Here is a 26764-nt window from a genome sequence, read left to right on the forward strand (position 1 = left end):
ATGCTTACATTAGAAACTTCCATGAAGCTCCAATTTTATGGGCATCCAACAAATAAAGTCCATTTAGAACACTAAACTCAGGCCCATGGACCTAATTTTTGAAATGGGCTCGACACTTTTCTAATCTCTTTTGTTTCAGACGCCATCAGTGGAGCCTCAGCTTCATCATATCATCATATAGTATGATTAATTTAAGGATTTTGTCTTTTAATTTTCTTTTTTTTTTTTTATAAATTTTAATGTAAAAGTCACCTATACTTGCAAAATATTACATGTAATGATAATAGTTAGATTCAAATTTGGTTTGATTTAAGTGAATTTGAAAGTAACATTATAAATCAAACCAACTATTCATTTAAAATTGAATCAATCATCATTTATTAAAATCACTATTTACTATTCGATTTGATTTGCTTCAATTCAATTTGGACAGTTTGGTTGGTTCATGATAAACACATGCAAGAGGAAAAGAGTTAGAAAGTCACTTTAGACGTTACCATCGGGTTGGTTCAAATTAAAATTCTATAGAATCAAACCAGGAAAAGTTCAAACTTAACTGGACTAGAACTAAGAGAGAGAGTTTTGTTCCAATCACTCCTTTGAGATTTTGGGACCGAAATCAGCTTGAAACCACTAATTGAACCAGTGATTTTGGATCAATTCGGTTCTTAAATTAAAGGAAGACAGAGGGTAGGAAAAATCTAACCGAAGGGATAGGTCATTGGGCCTTGGGTGGGTCTGAGATCAGCCTTGAACTGGTTAAATTGGAGATCGAGGCAAACGGTAAAGGATAGAGCTTGTTAATTTATTAAAAAAGTAACGGGTATTAATTTGCTCTTTTCTATACGACATCGCATTACCCAGCTCCCTCGTCTCCACGTTCTAGCCTTCTCTTCTCTTTTCAGTGACAATCTCAATTCAACGCTTGTTATTTCCTAAACCCCAATTCCAATTTCTGTTCGATATAATCACATTTTTTTATGAAATAAAATCTCAATTCAATTAAAGTTTGAAGTTTTGGAAGGAAAAAACAAGAAAAATGGAAGATGCAGAATGAAAAGAGCTGAAATTTTGAAGAGTTAGAATACAAAAGAAAGTTCTCAGAGGAGAGAAGCAGGCAATTACATTATATGCTGTGTATTCAGGTTCATTATTTTATCCCGACGTCTTTAATTTTTGTTCGCTAAATTGATTTTCTTTTGCTGCAATTTCTCTTTTTTCATGTTTGATTAGACAAAAGTCCAGATAATCTCCCTTACCTGACGGGGGTTACGCCATTACTTTGGGTATTGTCGGCTTGAATCGACCGTGTCGGAAGAATCGTATTCGTATCGATACACCAAATCGGCCGATACTTTAAACCATGCTTTTCGTCTGTAATTTTTATCTTTATTATACTAAGAATGAGGGCTATTTAAGGTGTTACTTTTTCTTCTCAGTTTAATTTTTTGTAGTGGACAAGCAGTTGTGATGAGATTTAGTGTTGGATGCAGAATTCATGGCAAGAGTTAGGGATAGAACAGAAGATTTTAAAGATGCAGTTAGGCACACTGCTGTTTCGTCGGGGTACGATGAGGTAATCTTTTTGTCTATTAATTCACTCTAATCTCGAATTTGAGTTTTTCAAGTGTCAAAACTTAGTTGTGTGTTAAATTGCAGATTCTAATCTACTTATTTTTTCAGATAGGAAATTTGTATTCAGGCTTGAACATGAATGTTTGCTCTTCAAGTGATAATTGAATATTTCTGTTCATGATATTCTAGTAATATTTAGTTTGAATATTGGAAACATATCCTTTTGTTTGCATATCTTGATAAATTTTCTTATGGAATTCTTATTTGGTAATTTTGCCTGTGAAAACAGATGTTTGTAAGTTCTTTTCATCTTTTGTGATTTCTTACTGTTGTTTCTGATTTCTGTTTCTCTATGTGGTGTTATTTCCTTAAACAGTCCAAATTGGCAGCCATTTTGGCATCTTTCATTATTCATAAGCCTCGACAGCGCTTACCTTTTACCAAGGCTGCACTAACAACGGTATGTTTGCTGTTGGTACAACACCATTCTGATTAACAGAAATATCAGTGGAAATCATGGTCAACTTTATTTCTTTGCAATTTTTTACCTTTTTCATACTTTTTTGGAAAGAAATTATATATCAATAAGTTGTGAATATCTTTTTCTTTCATCTGGTTTATTAGCTCGAAAGCATCAGCACTTTGGAACAGTTTATAATAAAGCATCGAAAGGATTATGTGGATCTTCATCGAACAACTGAACAGGAGAGGGATAGTATTGAACATGAGGTAAGATCTTGAGCATGTTCCATTGTGGGGCCTTTGTGTTTCTGGATATTATAGAAACACTGGGGAATAAGTGATCTTTGATGGTCAACAGAGTTTGATAAGGGATGCAAATGAACTTAGTTACATTACAATTTTTTTCTTTGACATGTTTTTCAGCTTTTATTAGCATTTATTTCATGCAATTGTCACATTAACCTGCAATTGGGTCAAGCTTAGGTGGAATTGGGGTTTCACATCCCTTGGTCTCATTTTGATGAACTCATATTGCTTTGTGCAATCTTTTCCCAGAATATAGAAAAAAACCCTTGTTAACCGCTTCTTTTTCATGCTACATGCCTTTAAAAGTTTATTTGATGCATTTTCTAACTACTTTCTCTTGAATGGGATTGATCACACCTCAATTTTCTAGCAAACTGCTATCTTGTATTTACTTTTTGTTTGTAAAAACAAAGCTTAGATTTTTGACTTGGCCTTTTTACCTTTTTGTTAATATTCTAGTAAATAAGACTGTTTTTCTTATGCATTTTCTGATATGTTAATTTTTTGCAGGTTATGGCATTTATCAAAACATGTAAAGAACAAATTGATGTTCTTAAGAATAGCATAAACAATGAAGAAGCAAGCGCTAAGGGCTGGCTTAGCATTAGGGGCAGCTCCAATACTGATACTGTAGCTCACAAACATGGAGTGGTATGATCATGCTCTTCTTAATATAAGTTAAGCTTTTTGGTTATGTATGAAAATATATTGGTCAAAGGAGCATAGGGTTGGAACATTTTCCCTGCCTTAAGCCCTTAAGAAACCGACCTGTTTTTTCTTCCATTTATTATTATAACTAAGCATGACAGAAGATAGTTAATTTTGTCTGGATGATGCTTCTATAACTCAACTGTATTAAGAATAGTAACACAATTATTCACTGTTGAGTTCTGATGGTAAATAGCATAATAAATTGATGAAATCATTGCTTGGAAGTAGTGTTATCATAAGGTTTATTTATAAATATATGCTATTAACATACGATCTTTAATGTTGACTTCAGTAGTAAGGGCTTTAGGAGATAAGAAATGATATAGTTTGACTCTTGATTACTGTTCTTCAAATGTGAACTTTCATAATGTTGGCTATTATACTTGAATGAAAGCTATATTTAGATTTCAACTTATATCTATAGAGGGGTAGGTGTGGGTGTGGAACAGAATTCATTACCTGTAATCTTTGTGCTACCTGAAGGGCATTCATGCATGGATAACATTGCAAACAAATATCTCAAATCTCAACTGAATATTTACTCTTAAATATCAGGACTTGGTTTGCCATAAATATAATTGGCATATGCAAGTATCTAATTTATCCAGGTTCAACTGTGGTTGTTACCTTGGTATCATTGTCCATATGGTCCACTGTCTACCCAGTAATCTAATGGAATATCATGTACTCCTTCGAATTGTCTGATGTGAACAATCTTCTTTGTCATTCTAGTATCTTGTCTACGTTTCAGTCTGAAGGTGAAGTTTATTATGGCTAATTCAGTACTGGCTACTCAATTCACCGTATGTCTCCAAAATTACTGCATAATGATGCCCATTTTTGGAATGAAATGATGGGAATTAGTTAGCTGATTTAATTACCTGTTATGCTACTTATGTATCTGCAGGTTTTGATTCTAAGCGAGAAACTCCATTCAGTATCAGCACAATTTGATCAACTAAGAGCCGTACGCTTCCAAGATGCTATTAATAAAAGGATGCCGAGAAGAAAACCTAATCGGGTTGCAAATCCAAGTTCCACAGATTCATCTAAAATGAATAATTCAGAGCCCAGGGAGCCTGATGAAATTCAAACAGATCCTCTGAGAGTTCAGCAGCAATTATTGGATGATGAAACTCGCGCACTTCAGGTAATATGCCTGCTTCTTGTTTGATGAAATTTGTTCAACTTTTCTGTCATCTCGCCCTTCATAGTTCAGATTTGACCTTTGAGGCCCTTGTAAACTAAATCTTAGTGCTGCTGCTGCATTTTTATGCAGGTAGAGTTGGCTAGTCTTCTTGATGCAGCTCAACAAACTGAAACTAAGATGGTTGAAATGTCTGCGCTGAATCATCTAATGTCCACTCACGTCCTACAACAAGCACAGCAAATAGAGCATCTGTATGAACAGGTTAGGAATTCTTCTGTCATGGTTACATTGTTGCCATCTGTCCTATCATTTTTACAATGCTATTAAGCTCCTATGATCTATTAATTTTGATTTGTGTGCATAAAACCATTTCCCTTGTGAACTTTGGACCAAAAAGGAAAGCAAAAGGATCTCAAATGTCAATGCTGTTTTAGTTTTTGTTTCGCTTCTTATTGTCCCCCAGCTGTTTGGATACGGTCAACCAATTTGCTACAACCCCTTTTATGGGCTCAATTACTAGAGGGAGCCTGTTGTTTGATTTCATCAATTTCTACAGCATCCATACATCACAGTGCCATTACCCTCTTTCCAAAAGGCTAACCATTATGGTGTGGAGCCCCCTGGTATATATGGCCTAAGATCATCCTACATCTATCAGATGCGGGACTGTCAGACTCTCGTCCACCAAATCTGGCAACACTTTTGTTTCCGATTGGGGTCCCTTTCCCAGTCCCACTTAAAGTGCTTTGCGAGATATTGGAATCAGATCAGGCTGGCTCTGATATTTACTCTGTTTCCCAAAAGATTAAAAGGGTGTGCATATCTTGCTACATATGGCCCCAAGATCATCCCCCACCTATCTGTTATGATATAATCACATATAGTGCAAGGAGAGTTAGGTTCTGCCTGTCTTTCTTTCTTTCTTTTTTTCATTCACTGCTAAAAAATTTGAAAATGAAAATTCTTGCCTTACTCTTTGAGCATATTTGGTAGAATGAAATAAAACACAATGGAGGTTTGGCATATTTTTTTCTGGTTTCTGAGTGCTTTAAAAATTGAGTTTACTTTCACATTTTTGAATTCTACTGCTGTCCAGAGATTATAGTTGACTTTGTCAGTTTATTTCAGCATAGCTAGATTTTCAATATTAACAGACTTCCTTGATGAATCGGGTTTCTAGATCTGATTCTTTTGATGTTTGAAGTCCCTAATTATCCAAACCTCTGAACATATTTCATACAATAACTTGCAAATTGCTAAGCCAATAGTATGCATCTAGTTGTTAAACAATTGATGTTGCCTCATCGTTTGATTATAATATCTCCATTTCGGTTTGTTCCATACCCACAGGCAGTTGAAGCTACTAAGAACGTTGAGCTTGGTAACAAAGAGTTGTCTCAAGCTATACAGCGAAATAGCAGTAGCAGGACCTTTCTCTTGCTTTTTTTGTTTGTACTTACCTTCTCAGTCCTATTTCTTGATTGGTATAGTTAGATGGGTCCTATCATTCTCATTTGATGCACACTTGTGGGAGTACTATCCGCCTTGTGACTTCAATACATTACAGGAGAAATGAAAAAGCTGGACCTCTGCCGGGAAATTGTCTTTTCTTTCTAGAGAGCAGCTGAATCCTACGAACCACCTTCTATATAGCCGTTTATATTTTACTCCCCGCAACAGTTAATGTGGTTTGTAGTGTATTGGCTCTTGCCAGGGATGATACCTACATCAAGATTGTAATGTGTGGGCGCGGGCATATTTAGAGAATTTGATCATTTCTTCTCACAGGGCAAGCGATGTGATATCTTTGAAAGCATCAAAGATTGATATTCACATTATTTCTATTTCTTTGCTTTTTTTTTTTTTTTTTTTTCTTTTTATATAGAACCTGGATATTGGTTTCCATTGTATCAGCGACAAGTGCAGGATAGCAACAAGTGAGTGGTATTTATCCTCTATTTCCTGGATGGAGGTTGTAGATGAATATATATATATTTTTTTTTTCTTCTGTCAGCAAATGATTTACAGAATCAATTTCTTGTTGAAATTTGTCATTAATTCATGAAAGAGCTGCAAAAAGATTTTTTTGCTGCCATACATTTTTTCTTATGTTCCGATTGGCAATGAATTGATATGCCACAACTCAATGTTAAGGTGATATAAGAGACTGATGGTGGTTGGTGGCTAATTTCTCGAACCATATCTTTATAATTTATCAAAATGATTTACAAATTGTGAAAAAAAAAAAAAAATCAAAACATCATTGCCCTAATTTAAAAAAATTTGATTCAAGAACGTACACAAATAGGGTATATAAGTTTTAGGTCTATCTGAGCCTTCAATACTTTCAATCATGTTGATAATTGATATACAAATTGGGTAGAGAACAGTGATTTATTATGCTTCATCATCAAATTCCTAGTCACATATGCTCTACCAAGTATACAGAAAAGTTTCTGTCCCTCTGATAAAACAAAAACAAAAACAAGAACAAAAAAAAAAAAAAAAAAAAAAAAAAATCCCTCCGAGAATGGATAAGAACAATTTAGAAGTGATAACACATGAAATAGACATGTGAAATGTCAAGTTAGACAAGAAAAACAATAAATATGAAATAGACATTTCAAGCTAGACAAGAAAGAAATCAATAATTTGGAGGAGATCCACAGTATTGGTCTCTCATATAAAGCAACACCAATTATTTGATTACTTTTGCTGTTAATTGCTATTAAAATGTCTTTATTGCCCCTAATGAATACAATATACTGGTTCTCGTGGATTACCATTTAGTCCCTGGCGTACTTAAATACAATTGGAAGATGAATTTGGAGGGGAAAAAAAAAAAAAACTAACAGAAGGATTAAATAGTGTAACAGAGACAAAACCGAGAGATTATATATTTAAATTGTGAAAGTAGTAATTCATTTTTATTTTATAATTGGTTAAACAGCTTTTAATCAATTCAATTAGTAGGTGCTTTGGATAAGTGGATATCCCTAGTATTATAAATGGTTGAGAGACCCATTAGGTTGATCAGAAGCTTATCCTTTATACACACTTATTAATGCACATGGGTTCTCAATAAAAAGATTACCTGTAATGAAATTTTTTTTTTTTCCAATTTCATAAACATGTTTATATTATAAACTTTAATATTAGGTAAAGCTGTTGAGAAGTTCTAATCAGAATTTATTGGATTTCAAGTTTAAAAAGGTATGATCCCAAAAATTTGTATCCTTCGTTAAGCATTTAATTTAAATTTACCAATTAAACTAAGAAGTATGCAAGGCAACTTCTATAATCTATGAAGAAGAGCCAAGTAAATTGTTTACCTAAAATTTGAGAAGCAATGGGGAACAGTACTTGGGAAGTAATAAGCAATTTTAGCCTCTGAAAATGCATGAAATTTCCGAGAAGGAAAAAGAAAAATAAATAAATGAAATAGCAAATGCAGCTTCAAATAATAACCAAAAAGTCCTCAACATCCTCTGGTAAGTAGATTATATATATATATATATATATATATATATATAAATATAATACCTATAAAAAAATATATGGTATTATTCCCAAACAACAAATTTTCATTCCTGAATTTTGGAAGTCAAATACAAAAGCACTGCATATACCCCCCTTTTTTCCTCTTTAGCAAATAAGTAGAAACAAAAAAAAGTAGAAAATAGTCTCAAATAAATCACAAGTGATTCAATACTGACCAAATGAAAGAATTTGACCTGCCTACTGCCTATGAAGACTACAATCTGGTATCATTACAGAGAGGCAGCAGGAGTTTTTAAAGAAGAAATAATAAAAAAACAAAACAAAAAAAAGATGATCAAAACTCACTCTTCAGGGCATATTCATAATGGATATGGATGCTAATCACAGCTAGATGCATGAAGAAAAAAGAAAAAAAAAAAAAAATACTGTAATGCTAGACAAAGCAAGCCAGGCAAGGAGTAGAAACCACAAATTTCCGACAGAGCAGTGAAGATCACCATAAAGAATGAGGCAGTGTAAGTCAGAGAAACCATTCCTTCTGGTGGATGTGATAAGCTAAAATAAATCAACTTTCTTCTTCTGAATATCCTGCTTCCATTTTGGCAATTTATAGAATTCTGCTTTCGGCATTCCAAATATATTCTCAAAATCCTCTGCTGACAGGTAGGCCTGAAAATTAGAAGGGAGAAAAACTTGAATATCCATGCAAAGGAACAAATTCAGGCGAAGTAATAACATTCAAAAGAATTACACACCTCTCTCCGCTTAAAATCAATCCCAGTTACAGGATTTTCAGAATGAGCCTTCAGTTGATCGTAACTGAATGTATTATCAGCATCAGTGCCTCCATAAGTAGTTTCATCCTGCTCAGTGTCTTGTTTTGACTCTGAATCTTCCCCAACACTTTCAGACACAGAAGCAACTTCCTCTGTTTCCTTACCTTCTGCAGCTTCTTCAGAACCCTCCACTTCAGAAAGTGAATTTTCACTCTTTCCTTCAGCTGCAAATCGCTTAAACACATTAGGTATTTAAATTGCAGACTCGGTCACAAACACGTAGCAAATTTAGTTCAGAAACACCAAATGAGAAAAAGAAGAATAAAGACTCTTTTAGAATTAGATCATAAGAACAGATTCTAAAGTAACCATGCTCTGCAAGTATATGCAATATTATCTAAAATAAATTTTACTTTCTTACTAGATTCAGGAGGAGGACTGCGTGATGGAGAGGTTTCAGGTGTTTTCTTCTTTTCAGCAGTAAGAACTTGCGATAGAGCAGCTACAGCTGCAGCTCTTTGTGATCCCTGACTAGGTCCACTTGGCCTCGAAGCAGTAGTTTTGCTTCCAGAGGATGAACTAAATGCAGAATTCAAGGCAGCTAAAGCTGAAGCTCTCTGTGTTGGTCCTCCTGACCCATTGGACCTATCCTGAGCCTGTAGCACAGAACATTGTACAAACAGTTCATTAGCTAAAAAGCTGAACTGGTGAATGAAAGAAGTACCACCCACGTACACATTGTCATCAAGTATAAACTCTTGATAACATAAGCATGCAATGGATGAAAATAAAGATGTAAATAAGGACGACGGTATGGAAAGAAATTGTACTAAATAAAGTAAATGCAAATGAGAAAAAGTTCAAACTTAGAATTGCAATGTATGACAAGTCATAACCATAAACAATTAAGTAACATATGCATGTGTGTGTGACCACAAGAAAAGCTCTGACTTAGACAAAAGGAAAAAAAATAAATAAGTAAAACAAGAAATTATGTGAACTTCCAAGTCAATTCTAAAAACAACTCAATTAGACCATACAACTCTATAATGAAGTCCATACTAGGGACCTATTAATATACTAGATTATGAATAAAATGAATGGCAAATTTTATTTTTAAAAAATAAAACTATACTCCAAATTTTTTATTGTAAGAATCTCACCAATAACATTTTTTGGAAAAACATATTACTACAGATAAGAGAGGAGGAGAAGAAAACTAACCAAATTCAGTACAGAAACCAGAAAAAAAAAAAGGAAAAAAAAAAAAGAAAAAGAAAAAGAAAAAGAAAGCCCTGTAGAGAGGAGAAAAAGGAGGAAGAAGAATAAGAGAAGGAAATCAATGAAGGAAGGCGACTAAAACGATGATATGTATCATAAAGATATGCGAGCCTGAGTCTCTCTGACCCAGTCGCCCACCCAAACAAATTTACTTACTGAAGGGGATGACTTTCCAGAAGATGGTTTAAATGCAGAAGATAATGCAGCTAAAGCAGAAGCTCTTTGTGTTGGTCCCCCTTGATTTCCATTAGACTTTTCCTGTCACAGCAATGTCACAGATATCATAGAACTAAGCGGGCACATTTATGCTATCTTCATCATCCTCATCATCCAACGTGAGATATAAGACTCAATACAACTACATTAGCATATAGAAGGAATAAAAGGAAGGTCTGATTAACTTGAATGGCCAATCTTGTGTTAACTTATATCAAACATCATCAGATAATGATCCTTTTCAATGAAGTTGCATCCCTATCTGCAGGAGCTGCTCGTGAAAAGTAATTCTTGCTGAACAATCCATGGAAAGAAGAGGAGAGGAACAAAAGAATAGTGGACGCAAAGGAAAGAAGATGATATTTTCTACATTCTATATATAGGCATCTTAAATCAGAGAGAGCAAAAACTCTATTATTGTCCGAGTCACATAGGCGCCACTCTACACCAAAAGAAAGGAAATAGGAGGGAAGGAGCTGCCAAAGTAATTTGTATGATATTGTCTTGGCCCAAAGCTATTTCAGAAGACAATTGGCTTAATTGATGCTAACCACTTCATAAAAGAGAAAAAATAAGCTAGTCTACTCAATGGAATATGAAAGCAGCATCAAAATAAAAAATAGTGTAGTCACAAACTTACATTTTGAAAGACAAACTTATTTTGTTATGACAGATTCATTGAAACAATATATAAAAACAAATAGAGTACAGAAATGAATATAGATAATATAAAACACAAGGTTATGGAGCAATTATCTGTTCAATATAATAAATTAACCATTTACCTCTGCAGCATGATGTCCTACACCAAAGAGTAATGCTACCTTCTTTTGGAATGAGTTCCCTGCAGCCTGCAATCAATGGAAGAAATTTCTAAAAATGGAAGCTAAGCATAATTAGTAAAGAGACAGATATGGATAGAGTGCAACTTACAAATAACAGAATGTAAGATCTCTTGAGGTATAGCTAAGGTTCACAGAATATATAGCCTTATCATCCTGAATTTAGGCTTCTGAGACACATTTTTGCTATTTTATGACCTAAATCAGAAATTTTCCATTTTTTTCTTAATCTTTGAAGTGATGTGTTGTCCAGATTAATTGCCATTCCATTGCGAATGATAATCACTATTCACTTCATAAATCAAATATTAGATTATAACAGGTGACTTCAGGTGAGTATCTAGGTTGGACTTTGTATTATGCTCTCAATTTTATCCGTAAATTTATGTTACATGACATTCTAGATTCTAAATGCTTCAAAGTTTTTATTCCCATAAGCAGCTAATTAATGTCTCTTATGCACTCCACCTTGCATGGTCATTGATACTTGTGCTATTATCATTATTTGGAATCTCACTTTGCCTTATTTTGAAGGCTTTTTTCATTTTATACCATGATAGCTCACTTCTTGCATCTACACTCATTTAGTCTACAATTTGCTTGTTTTCTTAAGAGGCTCATCAAACTTAGAAAATAAATGAACAGGGAAGTTAAAAGCTTCAATATCTTTACACTGTCTAAGTGCAATATCAACATTGATATTCAAAAAAAAAAAATTTCAAATATTTCCCACACAATCATGGAATTTCGGTTTCTTCATGCATATTTGCATCCATCTCAAATCATTATAAACATGCAAAAAGATGTATCCCGTGAATCAATATTTTACCGTGAAAATAGAGATATTGAAATATATACAAAAACTTCAGAAAAGAGAAACAATGCTGCTGCAGAACTTACCATGGCTTTTGAGGTATCCCACGAAAAGTATGTAGTGAAGAATGATGGTTCATTTCCTTCAGTAACTTTGTACAGTGGCACATTTGGAGACAAACCGTCAAGAGATGCAGCCATTTCTATGTATTTCTGTAAAGATAAAAGCAACGAATTAAAAGAACATTACAAAAAAAATTGCTCACCTCAACTGAACCTGGATCCCAATATATGGATCCTTCCCCTCATTCAGCTCAGTTTTGGTCTTCAGTTTTACCAATGTACAAAGGAAATATGAAAAAATCACAAATTGTTTAAGCAGTACCTGGCCAATATCAAAGGCATTTTGCTTTTCTTTCGGATCAACAGATTGACCGATCCAAACAAATACTTCAGCATGTGTATCAAGAATCAAAATGTCCTCAGTCAACAAATCATCTTGAGAAAAGTTGTAAACTTCCTCAACCTGCAAAATAGAACATTAAAAGCTGCTAAGTAATTGCTCAGAAACAATTTTCAATTACATTTAAAAGTCTAGAACTCACCTGAAATTTTCCTGAGAGATCCACATAGCAGCAAAATGATAATAAAAAAGTCAGTTAGAATGATAATATTTCAACTTAGAAATCTTTCTAACAAGTTATTTCAAGTGAAGACAAAATTAAATCGGCCAACTAAAAAATGAAAGTCACCTTTATTGAAAGAGAAGGTGAACAAGTGGGGATCTCTTGCAATTTCTGCAGAAGCTTTTTTGCTGGTGTAACTTTGTTTGCCTCCAAGTGGAAACCAGAATGCGGAGCTTTCAGTTCCTTCTTTGGCATGTTTTAAAGTAACTCCAGGCTGAATTTGTAAGGTAAATGAAACTTAGATAAAATTAAACAGGAGAAACTTCCAGTTCTGTTCCAAGATCCAGTTTAAGATATAAATAAGACGCTAAGCAAGAAATTCCCAGTGGCCAGTCAAAATTGATTTTTACATGAAGCTGATATTTATTTTATACATGTTTCTAATAAATACTGAATGATGGTTGTTGGCAAAGTGCAAAGATCAACAAAATGCTTCAAAGACTGGACATCATGGATTGATTTGAAAAAAAAAATTCCAATCGTAGCTTACCAGTACCCCTGCCTACTTGAAGCAAGTTGCAATGATGTGTCATATAAAATGAAAAAAGAATACATATTTAAGTTTTTTACAAGATTTACATTACCTGTAACATTATATTCTCATTTCCTGTTAGAGTTAACTAAATTAGTGAAAGTAAGCAGTTGATTCTGCTTACTAGTTGACAAAAGGAATCAATTTAAATCATAATCAAAGTAAGCGGTTGATTCTGCTTGCTAGTTGACAAGGCACTTGTAGTATTTCCAACCAAACATGTTCCAAAAAGAAGCACAAACAACAGAATTCTAATAAAAGAAAAACCTTCAAAAATTCAGCAACTTTAGTGGCTAATTGCTGCTGCTCAAAAGTACTTTGATTCCCATTCCACAAGAAAATTGAAGAGCCAGATTGTAGAAGGAAACACTGTGTAGAATTCAATGATGTTGCCACCTACAAAGAATAGATGTAAGTTCATATTAGCAACAATTTATCAAATATGTACCTAAACAATTCATTTAATCAGTGGAATAGGAACCAGGTACACATCTGACCAACCAAACGGAATTCACAAAGGAAAGAAGTATCGTCAGAGGATATTTTAAGTAAAATGCATTTGCAGAAAAGAAGAAACTCAATGATTTATACCGCATCAACTTGTTCTATCTTATTTTTATGAGGGGAAGTCCCTGATATCCGAAAGAGTGCGACACAATCTGTTGTATAAGTTCCATCCGTCAATCCTTTATCTTCTATATGTTTCTTGTATCCAGAACTCAAACCACCCTGAGGACATAAACAAACAAATGGAACAGTAAGGTATAACCCCCAACATCATACAAAACATTTCATCGTAGTTCTTGTGATTGAGTAACCTACAGCATTATATTCAAGAATTTCATGGTTTACCTTGAGGAGTACCATTGGCTGGAAAAGTGCAATAAACTGTGGTGGCTCCTTACCTTGAAAAATGCGACCCTGCAAGAACGAAGCACATATTAATGCAAGTAATATAAATAAGATTCTAAAATTTGACAGCATATTAATATCATACCTGAACAGGTCTGCCCTTTAGTGAGTTTGACATTGTACTGGCCAACCGAACAGCCATTTTTTGGTCCTCCTAAATTGATGATTATGAGATCAAAAATTAATCCAACAAAAACAGACCATCAATATAAGATATTAAAATTAAAACAAATAATGACAGAAGGACAGCATCAGCTAGAAACAAAAGATCAAATGTATAAAAATTCATTTGTAGAAACGAGCATAAGCATATATTGCTATAGCACCATGATTCAAAAACTCATTAATTATTTCATGGTGAAAAGTTATGCAAATAAAAGTGTTCTCTAACCCCCAATAAGTGTAGGATATATCAGACAGAAATTTCACAGGACGAAGCTGCAGAAAAAAGATATTACATTCCATAAGCATTAATTGTAAAGAAAAAAAGAACGACAAAAAATCATTGAATGTAACCATCTCAAATATCAAATACACCATATAAAAAATGAGCTAACTAAAGAAATGACACAAATTACTTGATCCATGAAGTCTAAGGTGTAAGAAATAAATGAAGCACAGATGCTTGATCAAATTTAAGAGAAGACAAAATCTCTGGTCCACTGTCCAGCATGAGGGAAGACAAAATCCATGTCCTTCCAGGTATTAAGGGAAGAAAGCAGATCATCAAACCACAGATTTCAACCATTCTAACTAGATTAGAAAAGATTGAAGCAAGCAATGAAAACTAAGAAATCTAACACATTTCCCGACAATATGATGGTGTTATAGCATATCCCGAAAAAATGAAATAGTACTCAAACTTTGACCACAAAATTGTTGAATATATATGCCCATTTTTAAATATACAACTATATGCCCATTACATAATAATAATCATTCCTACTATAAAAATACTGGAATGCTGCTGACCACAAAAGATGTTGAACATACACACCCATTTTCAAATACACAAGCATGCTCAGTAACAATAGTGGAAGCAATTTAATATATTGGATGTACATGTGACGTTCATCATCTGTCCCTATTGCCAACATATATGCTTCAATGATTATAAATCCAAATATCAACAATAAAAATTACCTCTATGCTATCCTTTCCAAACCAACAGCACAAAAGGTAATCTTCTTTCCTATCACCTGAGTGGTAGGTATAAAGTATGATATAGCAATCCCCACTATAAAATTTACCAATATCCTCCTTGGGCAATGGAGTCTTAGCACTACCATTGATGCACCACACCTAGAAAATAATCAATATTCAGTATCAACAAAGACATGAGTAAAGAGCCTTAACACATCAAGGAGTTTCCAAAAGCGACCAAGAGAATGAAATGTCAAACCTCCATCTTTCCACCTCCTTCAAGCAAAGGTGGTACTTCCTCATTAACAGGAGTACTTTTGCTGGCACCCTTGACACCAACACCTTGTTGCTTCAGCAAAGCTACCATTATGCAAAATACCAAATTAAATAATCTTAAGCATAAATATCTTTCACTAATTCAACACTAAGGAAGTGATCATTACCTGCTACTTTTCCTCTACCCTCTTCAGCGCCAGGAGCTGCTGATCCAGCCGGCCAGGAACCAAAGTTTGATTTGAAAGAATGTGTCTCATAACCTTGAATAACTCGAGTTATACGAGTAGCTTTTGGCCTGCCTTGACTTTTAACAAATTCCTGCAAACATTTTTTGGAGATGACAACCCATGTGTCTGTTGAGACAAAGGAAAAAGAATAAATTCTAGACCCTTACCTCAGCGGCCTGGCTGGCAGCTTTTCTCTCATCCACTTGTGTTACACGACCAACCCAAACAAATATTTCAGCGCCACAATCCAGTAGATAGCATTTGTTATTTTCTAACATGCCTTTGGACAATTCACCTTCTACGGCCTTTATCTCACCGTTGGTGATACTACAGGAAGTTGTAAACAGTAGTGGGAAAATTAGCAACTACTCTAAGCTTATTGACATACTCATGCTCTTTGAGAACAACAAAATTTAATTCTTTGAATACAACAACAAAGGAATCAGAATGTTAGTGTAGTGCCGATATTGCATCTTTCTGAAAGTTAATAGGAAGCAGATGATTTAAATCATACAACAGAATTCCCACCAGAAGTAGAGTTGTTTTTCTTGCTATTCCATAAATTTTTCTTAACCCAAAAAAGCAATTCCATGCAGAATAAGACATTTAAAAACCATCCAAGAAGCCTTAAACAAGCCAGGGCATAATGTTGAAAAATTCAGTGGATCGAACTTTTAATACTAAGTTAAGACAGCCGACAACATCTTAATTGTACAAAGAAAACTAAGATTATATGCAAATAATAGATCAAAGGTTTCATGAACTATAGAAAATACATTGCAGAGCAAATTGACTGAATGCCAAACAAGAATTTATCAATGATGGATCAAGTAGAGTACAAGTATCAGTATCAAGGACTTGAGATGGTGATACCCATCTAGTACACTTATCTCTAGAGCTAATACACTGACAACTGCTTATTGGCATAATAAAATGTGTAAAGATCAAAGGATGCAACATATAAAGAATTAGGCAATAAACCTTAAAATAAAATTTATGTTACCTTTCAACAAAAAGAAAGTGCAAACAGAATTATGGAAAATATAAAACGAACCTATATAGTTTAGCAGGGGTGGCCTCTGGGACAATATCATCGTCACTGAGAACTTTTTTGCCAATTGGAGCAAAACCACCAAAAAGAACCCAGAATTCACCTGAGTCTGACTCAGTATCTAACTTCCCATCATCTGTCACAGCGAAAACCAATATGCAGAAATAAGCAATGGAAGAAAGAATTATCAAATAGAGGAAAAACCAACAAAAGAAGGTCCAATAAAGCATTTCTGCAGAGAAATTCCCAAGAAGGGAGAAAAGGCATCATGAAATTGCAACTAATGTGCTCTTACCAACAATTGCAACATCACACACCCCATCATGATACTTTTCCTTCAAAAATTGAATTACTTCCAAAGCCTTGGCTCTTTCCTGGATATTAGAATTTGCACCATTGAATTGATAGATCTTCTTCTCAGTGTCCAAGATAAACACATCATCATGATTCAGTGAAGACCGGGCAAAGGGAACCTGCACAAACCAGATGCAACTCACATTTAATTGATCCACTCAAGAAGCGGATTTGCATCCAAGAAAACTCCATTTTGACAATTAAGTCCTTGTTAACAATTTGATTACCTGCTTCATTCTCACAACACGTTTTCCCTTACACACATATAACCGTGTTTCAAATACTTCTTCCTCAGGTGTTCTGAAACCAGATGCAACACCACCCTCTAATGGTATGATACATGGTTTGAAATAAGACAAAAATTTGTCAGACTCATGGCCTTGTAGTTCTCTGTGCTGAACAGCGCGCCCTCCAAGAGCAGCATCAAGTTCGACAGTTTTGATAGCTGCTGTTCCAGCTTCATCCTAGAATAAGTTATCACATTAAGTGAGATCATATATCATCCAGTTTTTCAGTCTACTGTAAAGATAACAATATAGAATAAATCCATGCACAAAAAGAACTATGAGAACAATGCAGTAAAAGCACACCTGACTCGTATCTTTTCCAATCCAGAAGTGTATGTCAAACAGATAAGCGCCCCCCTTGCCAGGCGATGTCTACAAAGAAAAAAGCAAGATGAGGAAAAATAAAAATCAAGTAGCAAATGATTACGGAGCATATGTACAATATTTTAAATCTTCACTTGTCCAGTTCCTGACCCACCACAGCAATAGTATATAATGTGCATGACATTAAATTACAACACAAAATAATGCATGAAGAAATCAATGAATCATATAAAATAAAACAATATAATAAGTCTAGAATTGTTACCTTTGTGATATGGTTTTGTACTTTGAACTTCAAAATACCAAATAATCGGCCACTAGGCTAGTGACTTAGTAATCACTCCAAGTAATTTGGGAGTTGCCAAAACAAAACTAAGTAATTCGTAAGCTACCAAAACAAAACTAAGGCCGATATTTAAGAATCACTCCTTACAAGAGAAACTATAAACCATATGAAAAAGTTATATCCTGGGTCTCACCATTCATGTGATGATTAGTTTATAGAGATATCAATACCTGACGAGAGAGAGAGAGAGAGAGAGAGAGAGAGAGAGAGAGAGAGAGAGAGGGAGAGGGAGATGTACCTGTAAGACAATGTAAGAATCTCCCATGTAGAATTTTCCATAATCAGATTTCGGTAGTGGAACTGGCTGAAAATTCTCAATTCGCCAAATTTCAGTCCCTCTACAAAAATGTTAAGTTTAACAGCCGCACAGGGAAAAGTGGAAGCATGATCAACATTTAACAAATTTCAAAAGCAAATATTAGCTATTCCCGTATTTGATTAATTGAATACAAAAAGGAAAGGCACAACACACAAAGTTTACAACATAAAAGATTCATAAAGAAGGTCTTCCTTCTGTAAAGGATACGGTCTCTGGCCAACTCCCTGAAATGCAGGATCCAAAGCTTTTGTAGAGCTAGACATTGTATGAAATACTCCTTAAAACTGATTCTACTGAAAAGTCAAAGTAATGTTTAAAAACTCCAGCTATCTGCTTTCTGCTATCTGGAAAGTACAAGAGCCTGCTGCAAAAGCAAAAATTAATAGTCTGCAATCTTTCAAGTCTCAACCAAGCATATAAACACAGAGAAAAATTTCACAATGCTCAAAAATAAAAAAGAAAGAAGAAAGCCAAAAATGGGAGATTAGTTTTCAAACCGCAAACTGCCCAAACAAATAAAAAATTTTCAATTAGTCATATTTGTACAAAAATGAGCAGCTCATTCCATAGAATCATAAGATTCTTATATCCCATGTCATTTTGATTTTTTTTTTTTTTTCCCCTTTTAGAGATGGGGAACTTGTTGCACGACTATGGTGATTTCCCCGTCTTATGGGGGAGGCTTAATTGATTTGTCACTTTCAGGTCAGATAATGAACCTTTAATCTGTTTTTTTAAATCCAAAAACAGTTCCGCGCGCTATTATGCAATGATAAAATAACATGATATATGAAACGCACTGCAATGGGGAAGGCATACAATATGGAAAGCCTGGAACTACCCTTGCAATCTGTTCTATTTCAACAGGAAACATAAACAGTGAGAGGATTCATTTCTTCATTGATGATTTGAGCATTATACATTCCAACCATCATTAGATATTGGTTCATAATGCATCTTTTCAATAGATACAGATCCTAGCAAATGAATCTATAAGGTGATTGTTATGAAGCACAAATAAAATATCAAATGCACCCTGATAAAACAGTTAAAAAAAAATGATTCTTGAGGAAATACAATTCAATATGGCAAAATACTTCCTCAAAATAAATCATATAGGCACACAGGTACATAGATGCATATAATGATATATGTTTGTGTGTATCACTTTTCTTTCATGTACTAAACACCATCTGTTAATTAATTGAAGATGCAACTATTGTTTGTAAAACAGACAACATACAATTTTAAGGCATTCTATAGTTCTAGTTTCCAGCGTTCTTTTATATCAATAGAAAAAAGTTGCACAAGAATGGCTAAGGTATATCCTAATTTTTATTGTGGGATGGGAAGTGTACTGCAAGTGCTGAAGACATTTCAAAGGCTAAAACTCTCTCTTAAAAGTTGAGAAGTATCAGAAACATATCTTTGACTATCGAAGGAAAACTGCTATCCGAGGAATGATACATACAACACCCAATAAGAGCATCCATTCTAGAAAGGTAGAACAAAAGTATAGTATGGAGCTAGAAATATATATATATATATACATACTACCTGGTTCTCAAGAATGTATTAATTATGAGTTATCATTTCCTAGTATTAATTCTATTATGATTGATCATGTTTATCCATTCATATTGAAATGACAAACTATGTTTCAAAATACTTGAGCAGCTGCACGTGGCTTTACGTTCTAAATAACCAAGATATCAGCAAGCACTTTCATATGTTACAATGATCCAGAAGATGGAAGAGTCCCGTATGTCTTAATCCATCCCACTTGTAGCATGCAAACGTTTGCATGTGGATTTAACTAAATTATACCCCTAAAATAATCCTTCAATATTCCATAGAGACATTGACCAGTAGCATTCACATGCAAATTGCATTGCCTCTCTGATAGACTCCATGAAATAATAAGAAAAAACCAATTCATTGTTGTCTCCACATCTTGTGTTCTTGACTAAGGTCTGTTACTGTAATGATGCCTATGCTAATTGTGTATACTTCTGGCCCTCACCTACTGAGATATGCAACACACAACCGATGCACTGGTCCACAATCAACAGCATAAAACCTGACGTTTGGCCTTCAGATGTCAGTAGAAATATAACCACCATAGAAGAAAGTAACACCTTGTCCACAAGAACCATATGTTCTGACTTGATTTTTCAGTTTCATGGGTGAATGTTTTGTTCCTATACTATTAAAATAAGAACTTAATAAGGCATCATAATGGAACCAGCACAAGTAGTGAACGATTTCAATCAGCATTCCTGTGGTAAAAGCTATAGGTTTCTCTTGCATGCTTCTTTCAAACCTCAGATAATTCTGCTGCAGATAGATTCTCTTAGCTAGAGATCCAGGTTTTCCACATTATCTATGCTGAACACATAATGTAGTAAAGTACCTAGATTTTAGAGGTTAAAGCATGCCTTGTTCCAAACTCAATAAATGTTCATGTGCATTAGCTGCAAATGCTTGAATGAAGACCATGAATTGAGAGCTTGCTCCAAAACTAGATATCTCCAAAACAAACTTACAAGAAAATCATTCAAGTTTTTAACAGCTTCCCACTACACAACCAGTAAGCAATGATCCAAACGTGCAATCTGAAACCTCCTTTGAAGCACTAGCCTCATCGATCAATGATCTATTTATTGGTATTGATCACAAGCAATCATCATATGCTCCAAAACCCACAAATTTTAGTTTCCATAAAACTCTTAATAATACATTGCAAGCACATCCGATTTTGTTTAAGAATTAGCTCAATATTAAGACGATCATCAGGATTGTCAGCCATCATGTTTATTGCAAATAAAATTCTTCCAGCAGAGACTAATTGAAGACATTAAATCAAACAGAAAAAACATTTAGAGATCAACCAGAGGTAAACAACAACAATCAATTTAAAAAAAAAAAAAAAATTAACGTTAACGACCCACTAAAAAGAAAAGAAAGAAAATAGACTAGGTAATAATTAGATCAAAGCATAGATCACAAAAAGAAAGAAAACCAACCAATGTCAAACAAAGATCATGAATACCCAGATCATAAAAATGCGAAATTCAAAGAGATCTAACAGAATTACAAAAAAAAAAAAAAAATCAAACATTAAACTTTTGAAAAAACAACATACCCGGAAATCTATCTCTCTGTATGTCTGTGTGCGTGTCAACGTGTTTATGGTGATGATGATACGGTTTATGTGGGGAGAAGAGAGAGAGCAATGAGAAAGGACGAGGTAGCAGAGCTGGCGATAAAGAGTGAAGGAGATGATAAAAAAATAAAAAGAAAAGTGAATTATTGATTGCTGTATGTGGGTTTCTCTCTCATATAACTTTATAGAGAAGGTGGAATTTCTTTATGAGATTTGAAATATTACAGAGACAGAGAAAAGCTGTGGCTATGCGTTATGATGTATGGTATGGTTTTGTTGGGAGAGAGAGAGAGAGAGAGAGAGAGATAGCGATGAATTATGGGATGATGTACAGAGATAGAAATAGAAATGAGAAAAAGAAGAGCGAATAGGCTTGCAGTGGACAAAGTCGTTATTTAAGGCTAAAAAGATCCGGTGACGATGGCACCGGCCATGTTGGCCTTGCCTTTTGCTTATATGGATTTTTATTTTTTCTTTTTACTATATTTTGTTTTTACTTTTCTTTTTTGTATTTTTCCTTAAAAAAAAAAACTTTTTTCTATATTTTTCTGACATCCTAAAAAAGCTTTTGTTTTTTTTTTTTTAAACTCAACAAATCAAAATACCTTTTTTAAGTATAACTAATTTTATTTCGGGTCTTGGACTAGTATTCTTTTTCTTTTTCAAAAATATAATTCATGAAATTGCACAGGTTATTCTTTGTTATTACCTGTATATTATAACACTTAAAAACTTCTTATTAAAACCTTATTTTTTCATATATTATAAAATTTAATATATATATATATACATAATTTGTATATTTTACAAGTAATATTTTTATTGGATTTTTTATTTTCGCATTATAGAGACAAATTCAATTTCATAAATATTTTTAAAAATTGAGTCTTATGAAGGTATCCAAGTTGGGATGCTAAATAATAAAAATAAAAATAGAATATAAAACTAAAAATAATGTATGTTAGTAATTTCATTACTACTTTACTTCCGTTCCATAAAAGTAATTTTCTACATTACGTAAATATTATATTAAGAAATTTTCATAAGACAAATAAAAATGATAGGTACTATTTTTAAAATTTTAGTAATAAATTTAATAATAAAAAAATGATGTTCATTCTCGTATGTTGGAGTAACTTCGCAGTCTAATCTAAAAACAGACACTTTGGTTTAATAACATGTATCAATGGATTCATAAAGACAAGTGAACAATATATATTATAATCAAAGATAATAACCCTTTAGTTTTCTTATACATAAGAAGAAATAAAATATATATTTTTTAAGAAAATGACGAAAAGAAAATCATTATTTGTAAAATTCAAATACTATACCTTTTATAATAGTAGAAATAAGAATTATTTTTTCATATTACAATTTTCCAATGTGATAAGTAAAAGAAAAAAAAAATTATAATACTTCATACGCAGCAGCTAGTCTAGATTCTATTTATCAGCCTTAAGAATAATTTCATTACTTCATAAAATATTAAAACAATTTAAATTAAAATAACGAATTTTATAAATTTGGTATATTTTTTCAATTAATCCCAATGAATTGTTCTCTTATATAATTTACAATTTGATAAAAGAAAATAAGGAAATTTTAAAAAAAAAGGAAAAATAGTAGCAATAATTAAGCACCAAATCTTATGAATGTAAAGCTGGTCCATGCCAGGCTGAACCTCTGCAAATATTTTTCCTCTTAGCTCATTTTGTGGGTTTAAGGGGTCCAATGTGGTTTGTACTTAAAGTGTTAAACTAACTGGCAGGTGTACCTATTTCAATAACTTCTTTTTTCTTTTTCTTTTTTTTTTTTTCCCTTCCAATTCTCTCACATATATATATAATTTATTAAAAAAATGAAAAATATTTTACTATTTAAATATTTAATCTATAGGAAAAGCTATTTATAAGTTTAATTTAAAGAAATAATTGTTTTAAGGGAAAGCAGAGACAACTAATTCAATTAATAAGTGAATTTTTACATTTTATATATAGATAAAAAAATATTTTCAAGCCAAAATTCAAATAAAAACTTTTTTTTGTTGTATCTTAATTATAGTCTCGATGAATATAATTTATAAAATTATTTTAACTATCTCAAAACATAAATTTAGTGTAGCATGCAAAAAAATAGCTTATAATACCATTATTATTTAAAGAATAACAAATGTAAATTATTCCTAATTTCTTGCTATTTGGGTTAAAATACATAATTCTATATCTTAACTCCAAAAGTCATTGTCCATTATATTTTAGTCCCCAAAATTATGCTTTTTTTTTTTAATTAAAACATAGTAAATAATGTTGAAAATAATATGAATATAAATAAATCTCAAGAATTCTATTAATTTATCAAAGACAAAATACATATAATAAGGTTATATTTATTATATCCTCAAAATAGAAAATATTGGTCATATCACATCCTAAACAGCCTTGTAAGGATAATGGAGCAAGTGGGTCTATGTTGGGAAGTTGAAGTGAATTGACCCAACATTGGAAATTTTTGAATACTTAGAGGCTAAGAACCAAACAGATATGTTAATTAAGTAATCTATTTATGTGTGTTTGTTCAATTTTCTTCCTTTTCCTTTTTCTTTTTTCATTTTCAAATTTAGTGATAGCCTTGGGAATGGCAGAAAATTAGCTTTTTTTTTTTTTTTTTTTTTTTTGACTTTGCTTCTTTTGGTTAATTTATATTCTTTTAGGGTCTAAAGTCTAAAAATTGAAACTTCTTGATCTTTAAAATAAAACTAATATGATCCGATCAAAATACAAGTTTTATCATTTTCAATTTCTCATTATGGACAATTTATTACTACCTTTGTTTAATATTACTTATCATGCATGAGAAAATAGTTTGTTGCAAAATATTTATCAATTTGTGGTTTAAGGAGTAATAAATATTTTTTTTCTATATTTATCATTTGTATATTATCAATAATTATTACTTCAATTTAATGGTTTCCTAGAAAATTAATATTAAATTAAAGATAATATAGTCAATTTACTCAATAATTTATTGTAACTTAGACAAATTTAATGATTTTTTAAGGGACGTGAAATTTCAAATTATGGAACAGAAGTTATAACTAGTAATATGTCTCCTTCATAATTGAGTTCAAATATTCCTAAACGAGTTAGAATTTTTTTTGTGTGTGTTTTACGAAATATTAGGATTTTTATTGAGCTCAAATATTAATCTTTTACTGTCATAATAATAAATTACTAAATATATTCTTTTTTTTCTCATTAAGTTAAATTTTTTTTGGTCAATGGTAATAATTTTAATTGAAAATTTTATTGTTATTATTAAGATTTCGAATTTGGTCCAAATATTCATAAACAATTTGAAATATTTCTCCTTTTCTGTTTTACAAAAATATTAATACGTGTATTCATTTTTTAATTAATATTATGAATTTTAATTGAGTTCAATTATTTCTAATTGTCCCAAAAGATACTTTATTTCTTTTTATACCAGATTCCTAATTGAGTCAAATTTACCATGGTAATAATTCCTGATGGCATTCTTATTTGAGTTTAAAATATTAGGACCCCTAATTAAATTCAAATATTTCTAATTAATAAAATTATTTCTCCATGTTCATCCAATAAAAATATTAGAATTTTTAATTGAGCTTAAATATTAGTCTTTTATTGTTAAAATAATAAATTACTAAGGATATTATTATTTTTATAGTCGAGTTAAAATATTTTTTATTTTTTAAATATAATTATTCCTAATTTATTTTTTAACTAAAATTTTCAAATTAACTCAAAATTATTTTTGCTTTTTTGTTTTATAAAAGCATTGGGATATTTTTTTAATATTATAAATCCTAATTGAGTTTAGATATTCCTAATTGTCCTAATTGAATCTTTATTCTTTATATATATATATATATTAAAATCTCTAATTGAGTTCAAGTTAAAGTTATCATAACAATTTTCTAATGATATTCTAGTCTTATTCCATAAAAGCATCAAGATTAGTAATGGAAATAATAAATTTCTTTTTTTAATAGAGTTTTAATACCCATAATTGAGTATTAGGTGCGATCTGGTCACTCTTTTCACTTATGTGAGGAGTGAAAGGTCTCGAGTTCGAATCCTCTCAATCACATTTGTTTTCACTAATTTGGTGAGTCAAAAGGACAGCTACTCATGTTGTACAACTCACAATATTATTTCGGACCCATAAAAACCTCCAACGAAATAAAAAAAAAATCCATAATTGAGTTAAAATTATTTGATTGATTTTAACAAGTAAACATATAAAAACATGTTGAAATCTAAGCCTTCATATCACCTTAACAAGTAAACACAATTGACTAATTTGCTTGTACATAGAAAAATGGAAGCAATTTAGAAAGTGATTAAATAAAAAAGGGTTTAATGGGTCCACTCTATTGGGGGTCAAGGTGGAAGTGTGAGAGAGAGGTGTTATGGTGGGACACTTTGTTTTGTACATTCAAAGAATATGCTAACATTAATTCTTTGACAAACCAAATCACACTTCTTTTTTATTTATATTGCTAGGGAATTTGAGAAAGAAAAAATTATTATTTTACCCTTGAAATGACTTAAATTTTGGCATATTTTATTTCTTTTAGATGAAGTTTTGAATTGTATGTTATCATTTATGAAAATATTTTAGACTCATCATGAAGTAGATGTATGTATGTAATTTATTAGCCAAATGCATAAAAATGCTCATAAATTTTAGGGTTGTGCTTTTATGGCACTCTAAAATTCTCAAAAGATAGATTATGCTTCCTGAATTGCAATTTTTAGTAACTAGATTCCATTTCAAATTTGATATATATAATTTTTAATAACAATTTTAGGGTCATCATGCCTCAAAGGTAATTATTTATATAAGAAAAATTGTAATTATCTATTATTAAATCTAATTATCTATTATTTTTAGTAAAGAAAATAATTTTTTTTTAATAGCAATTGAATCTTGACATTTTTTAATTCTTAAAATTATAATTTTTTGATTGTATTTTAATTCCTAAATTCCTAAATCATTTTATAAATTTTCAAAATTTCATGTTCTTATATATGTGCACTAATAGTAATATAAAGATTAAAGGGGTTACTTTGGCAAATAGTAAAGAAGAAAATACACATAAAATTAAATTCTTCAAAAAATCAATAATAATAATGAAAATAAAAAATAATAATAAAGTGGAGAGGCCTTGAAGAAAAAGGAGTCATGGCCCGATAAAGTTGCCGAAAAGTGAATTAAGAAGAACAAGAAACCAGCTAATGCAGAAGCAACGAAGCAAGAACTAGAAGGACAACCCATAACAAAAACTATCTGGTCATTGTCACGTCACGCAATTCATCTCCTTTGTCTACTATTCTAAATGGGAATCCTTTTTTTTTTCTTTTCATATTTAATCTTTTTCAATATTTTTCTAAAATACCTCATTTTAGAATGATTTAACATACGTTGCATCCACGCATTAAAATAACTAATCATATTACAAAT

At 32.1% G+C, this 26764-nt stretch overlaps 2 protein-coding genes across 8 annotated transcripts; one reads left to right on the forward strand and one right to left on the reverse strand.

The window, feature by feature from the left end:
- The first annotated feature begins 827 nt into the window (after window positions 1-827).
- On the forward strand, window positions 828-6313 carry SYP81 (syntaxin of plants 81). Of its 5 annotated transcripts, none has more exons than XM_020683744.3 (9): window positions 828-1145; window positions 1234-1419; window positions 1494-1576; window positions 1952-2035; window positions 2200-2304; window positions 2854-2994; window positions 3962-4204; window positions 4334-4465; window positions 5555-6313. In XM_020683744.3, exons 3-9 carry the CDS (start codon window positions 1499-1501, stop codon window positions 5696-5698), a joined length of 927 nt encoding a protein of 308 aa, XP_020539403.1. In that variant the 5' UTR covers window positions 828-1145; window positions 1234-1419; window positions 1494-1498; the 3' UTR covers window positions 5699-6313. The 5 variants fall into 5 exon arrangements, with proteins under 5 accessions (XP_020539403.1, XP_012086176.1, XP_012086174.1 ...); XM_012230786.4 differs by having other exon boundaries at window positions 1234-1376; XM_012230784.4 differs by having other exon boundaries at window positions 1234-1372.
- Window positions 6314-7767: 1454 nt separating this feature from the next.
- Window positions 7768-21626, reverse strand: LOC105645236 (villin-3). 3 transcript variants are annotated; one of them, XM_012230780.4, is made up of 24 exons: window positions 21236-21625; window positions 18298-18451; window positions 18010-18109; window positions 17405-17473; window positions 17042-17278; window positions 16756-16933; window positions 16464-16596; window positions 15577-15736; window positions 15350-15500; window positions 15166-15266; window positions 14907-15065; window positions 13849-13917; window positions 13704-13772; window positions 13443-13580; window positions 13119-13247; window positions 12386-12533; window positions 12239-12249; window positions 12019-12159; window positions 11721-11846; window positions 10764-10829; window positions 9919-10020; window positions 8903-9137; window positions 8461-8705; window positions 7768-8374 (listed from the first exon to the last, which is right to left on the reverse strand). In XM_012230780.4, exons 2-24 carry the CDS (start codon window positions 18351-18353, stop codon window positions 8261-8263), a joined length of 2937 nt encoding a protein of 978 aa, XP_012086170.1. In that variant the 5' UTR covers window positions 18354-18451; window positions 21236-21625; the 3' UTR covers window positions 7768-8260. The 3 variants fall into 3 exon arrangements, with proteins under 3 accessions (XP_012086170.1, XP_012086171.1, XP_020539416.1); XM_012230781.4 differs by having other exon boundaries at window positions 18298-18454; XM_020683757.3 differs by lacking the exon at window positions 9919-10020 and having other exon boundaries at window positions 21236-21626.
- Between the last annotated feature and the right edge of the window lie 5138 nt (window positions 21627-26764).

This window comes from Jatropha curcas, chromosome 2 (assembly GCF_041381405.1).
Source record: "Jatropha curcas cultivar XTBG-Jc1 chromosome 2, XTBG_Jcur_1.0, whole genome shotgun sequence".
NCBI classification, from domain to species: Eukaryota; Viridiplantae; Streptophyta; class Magnoliopsida; order Malpighiales; family Euphorbiaceae; genus Jatropha; species Jatropha curcas.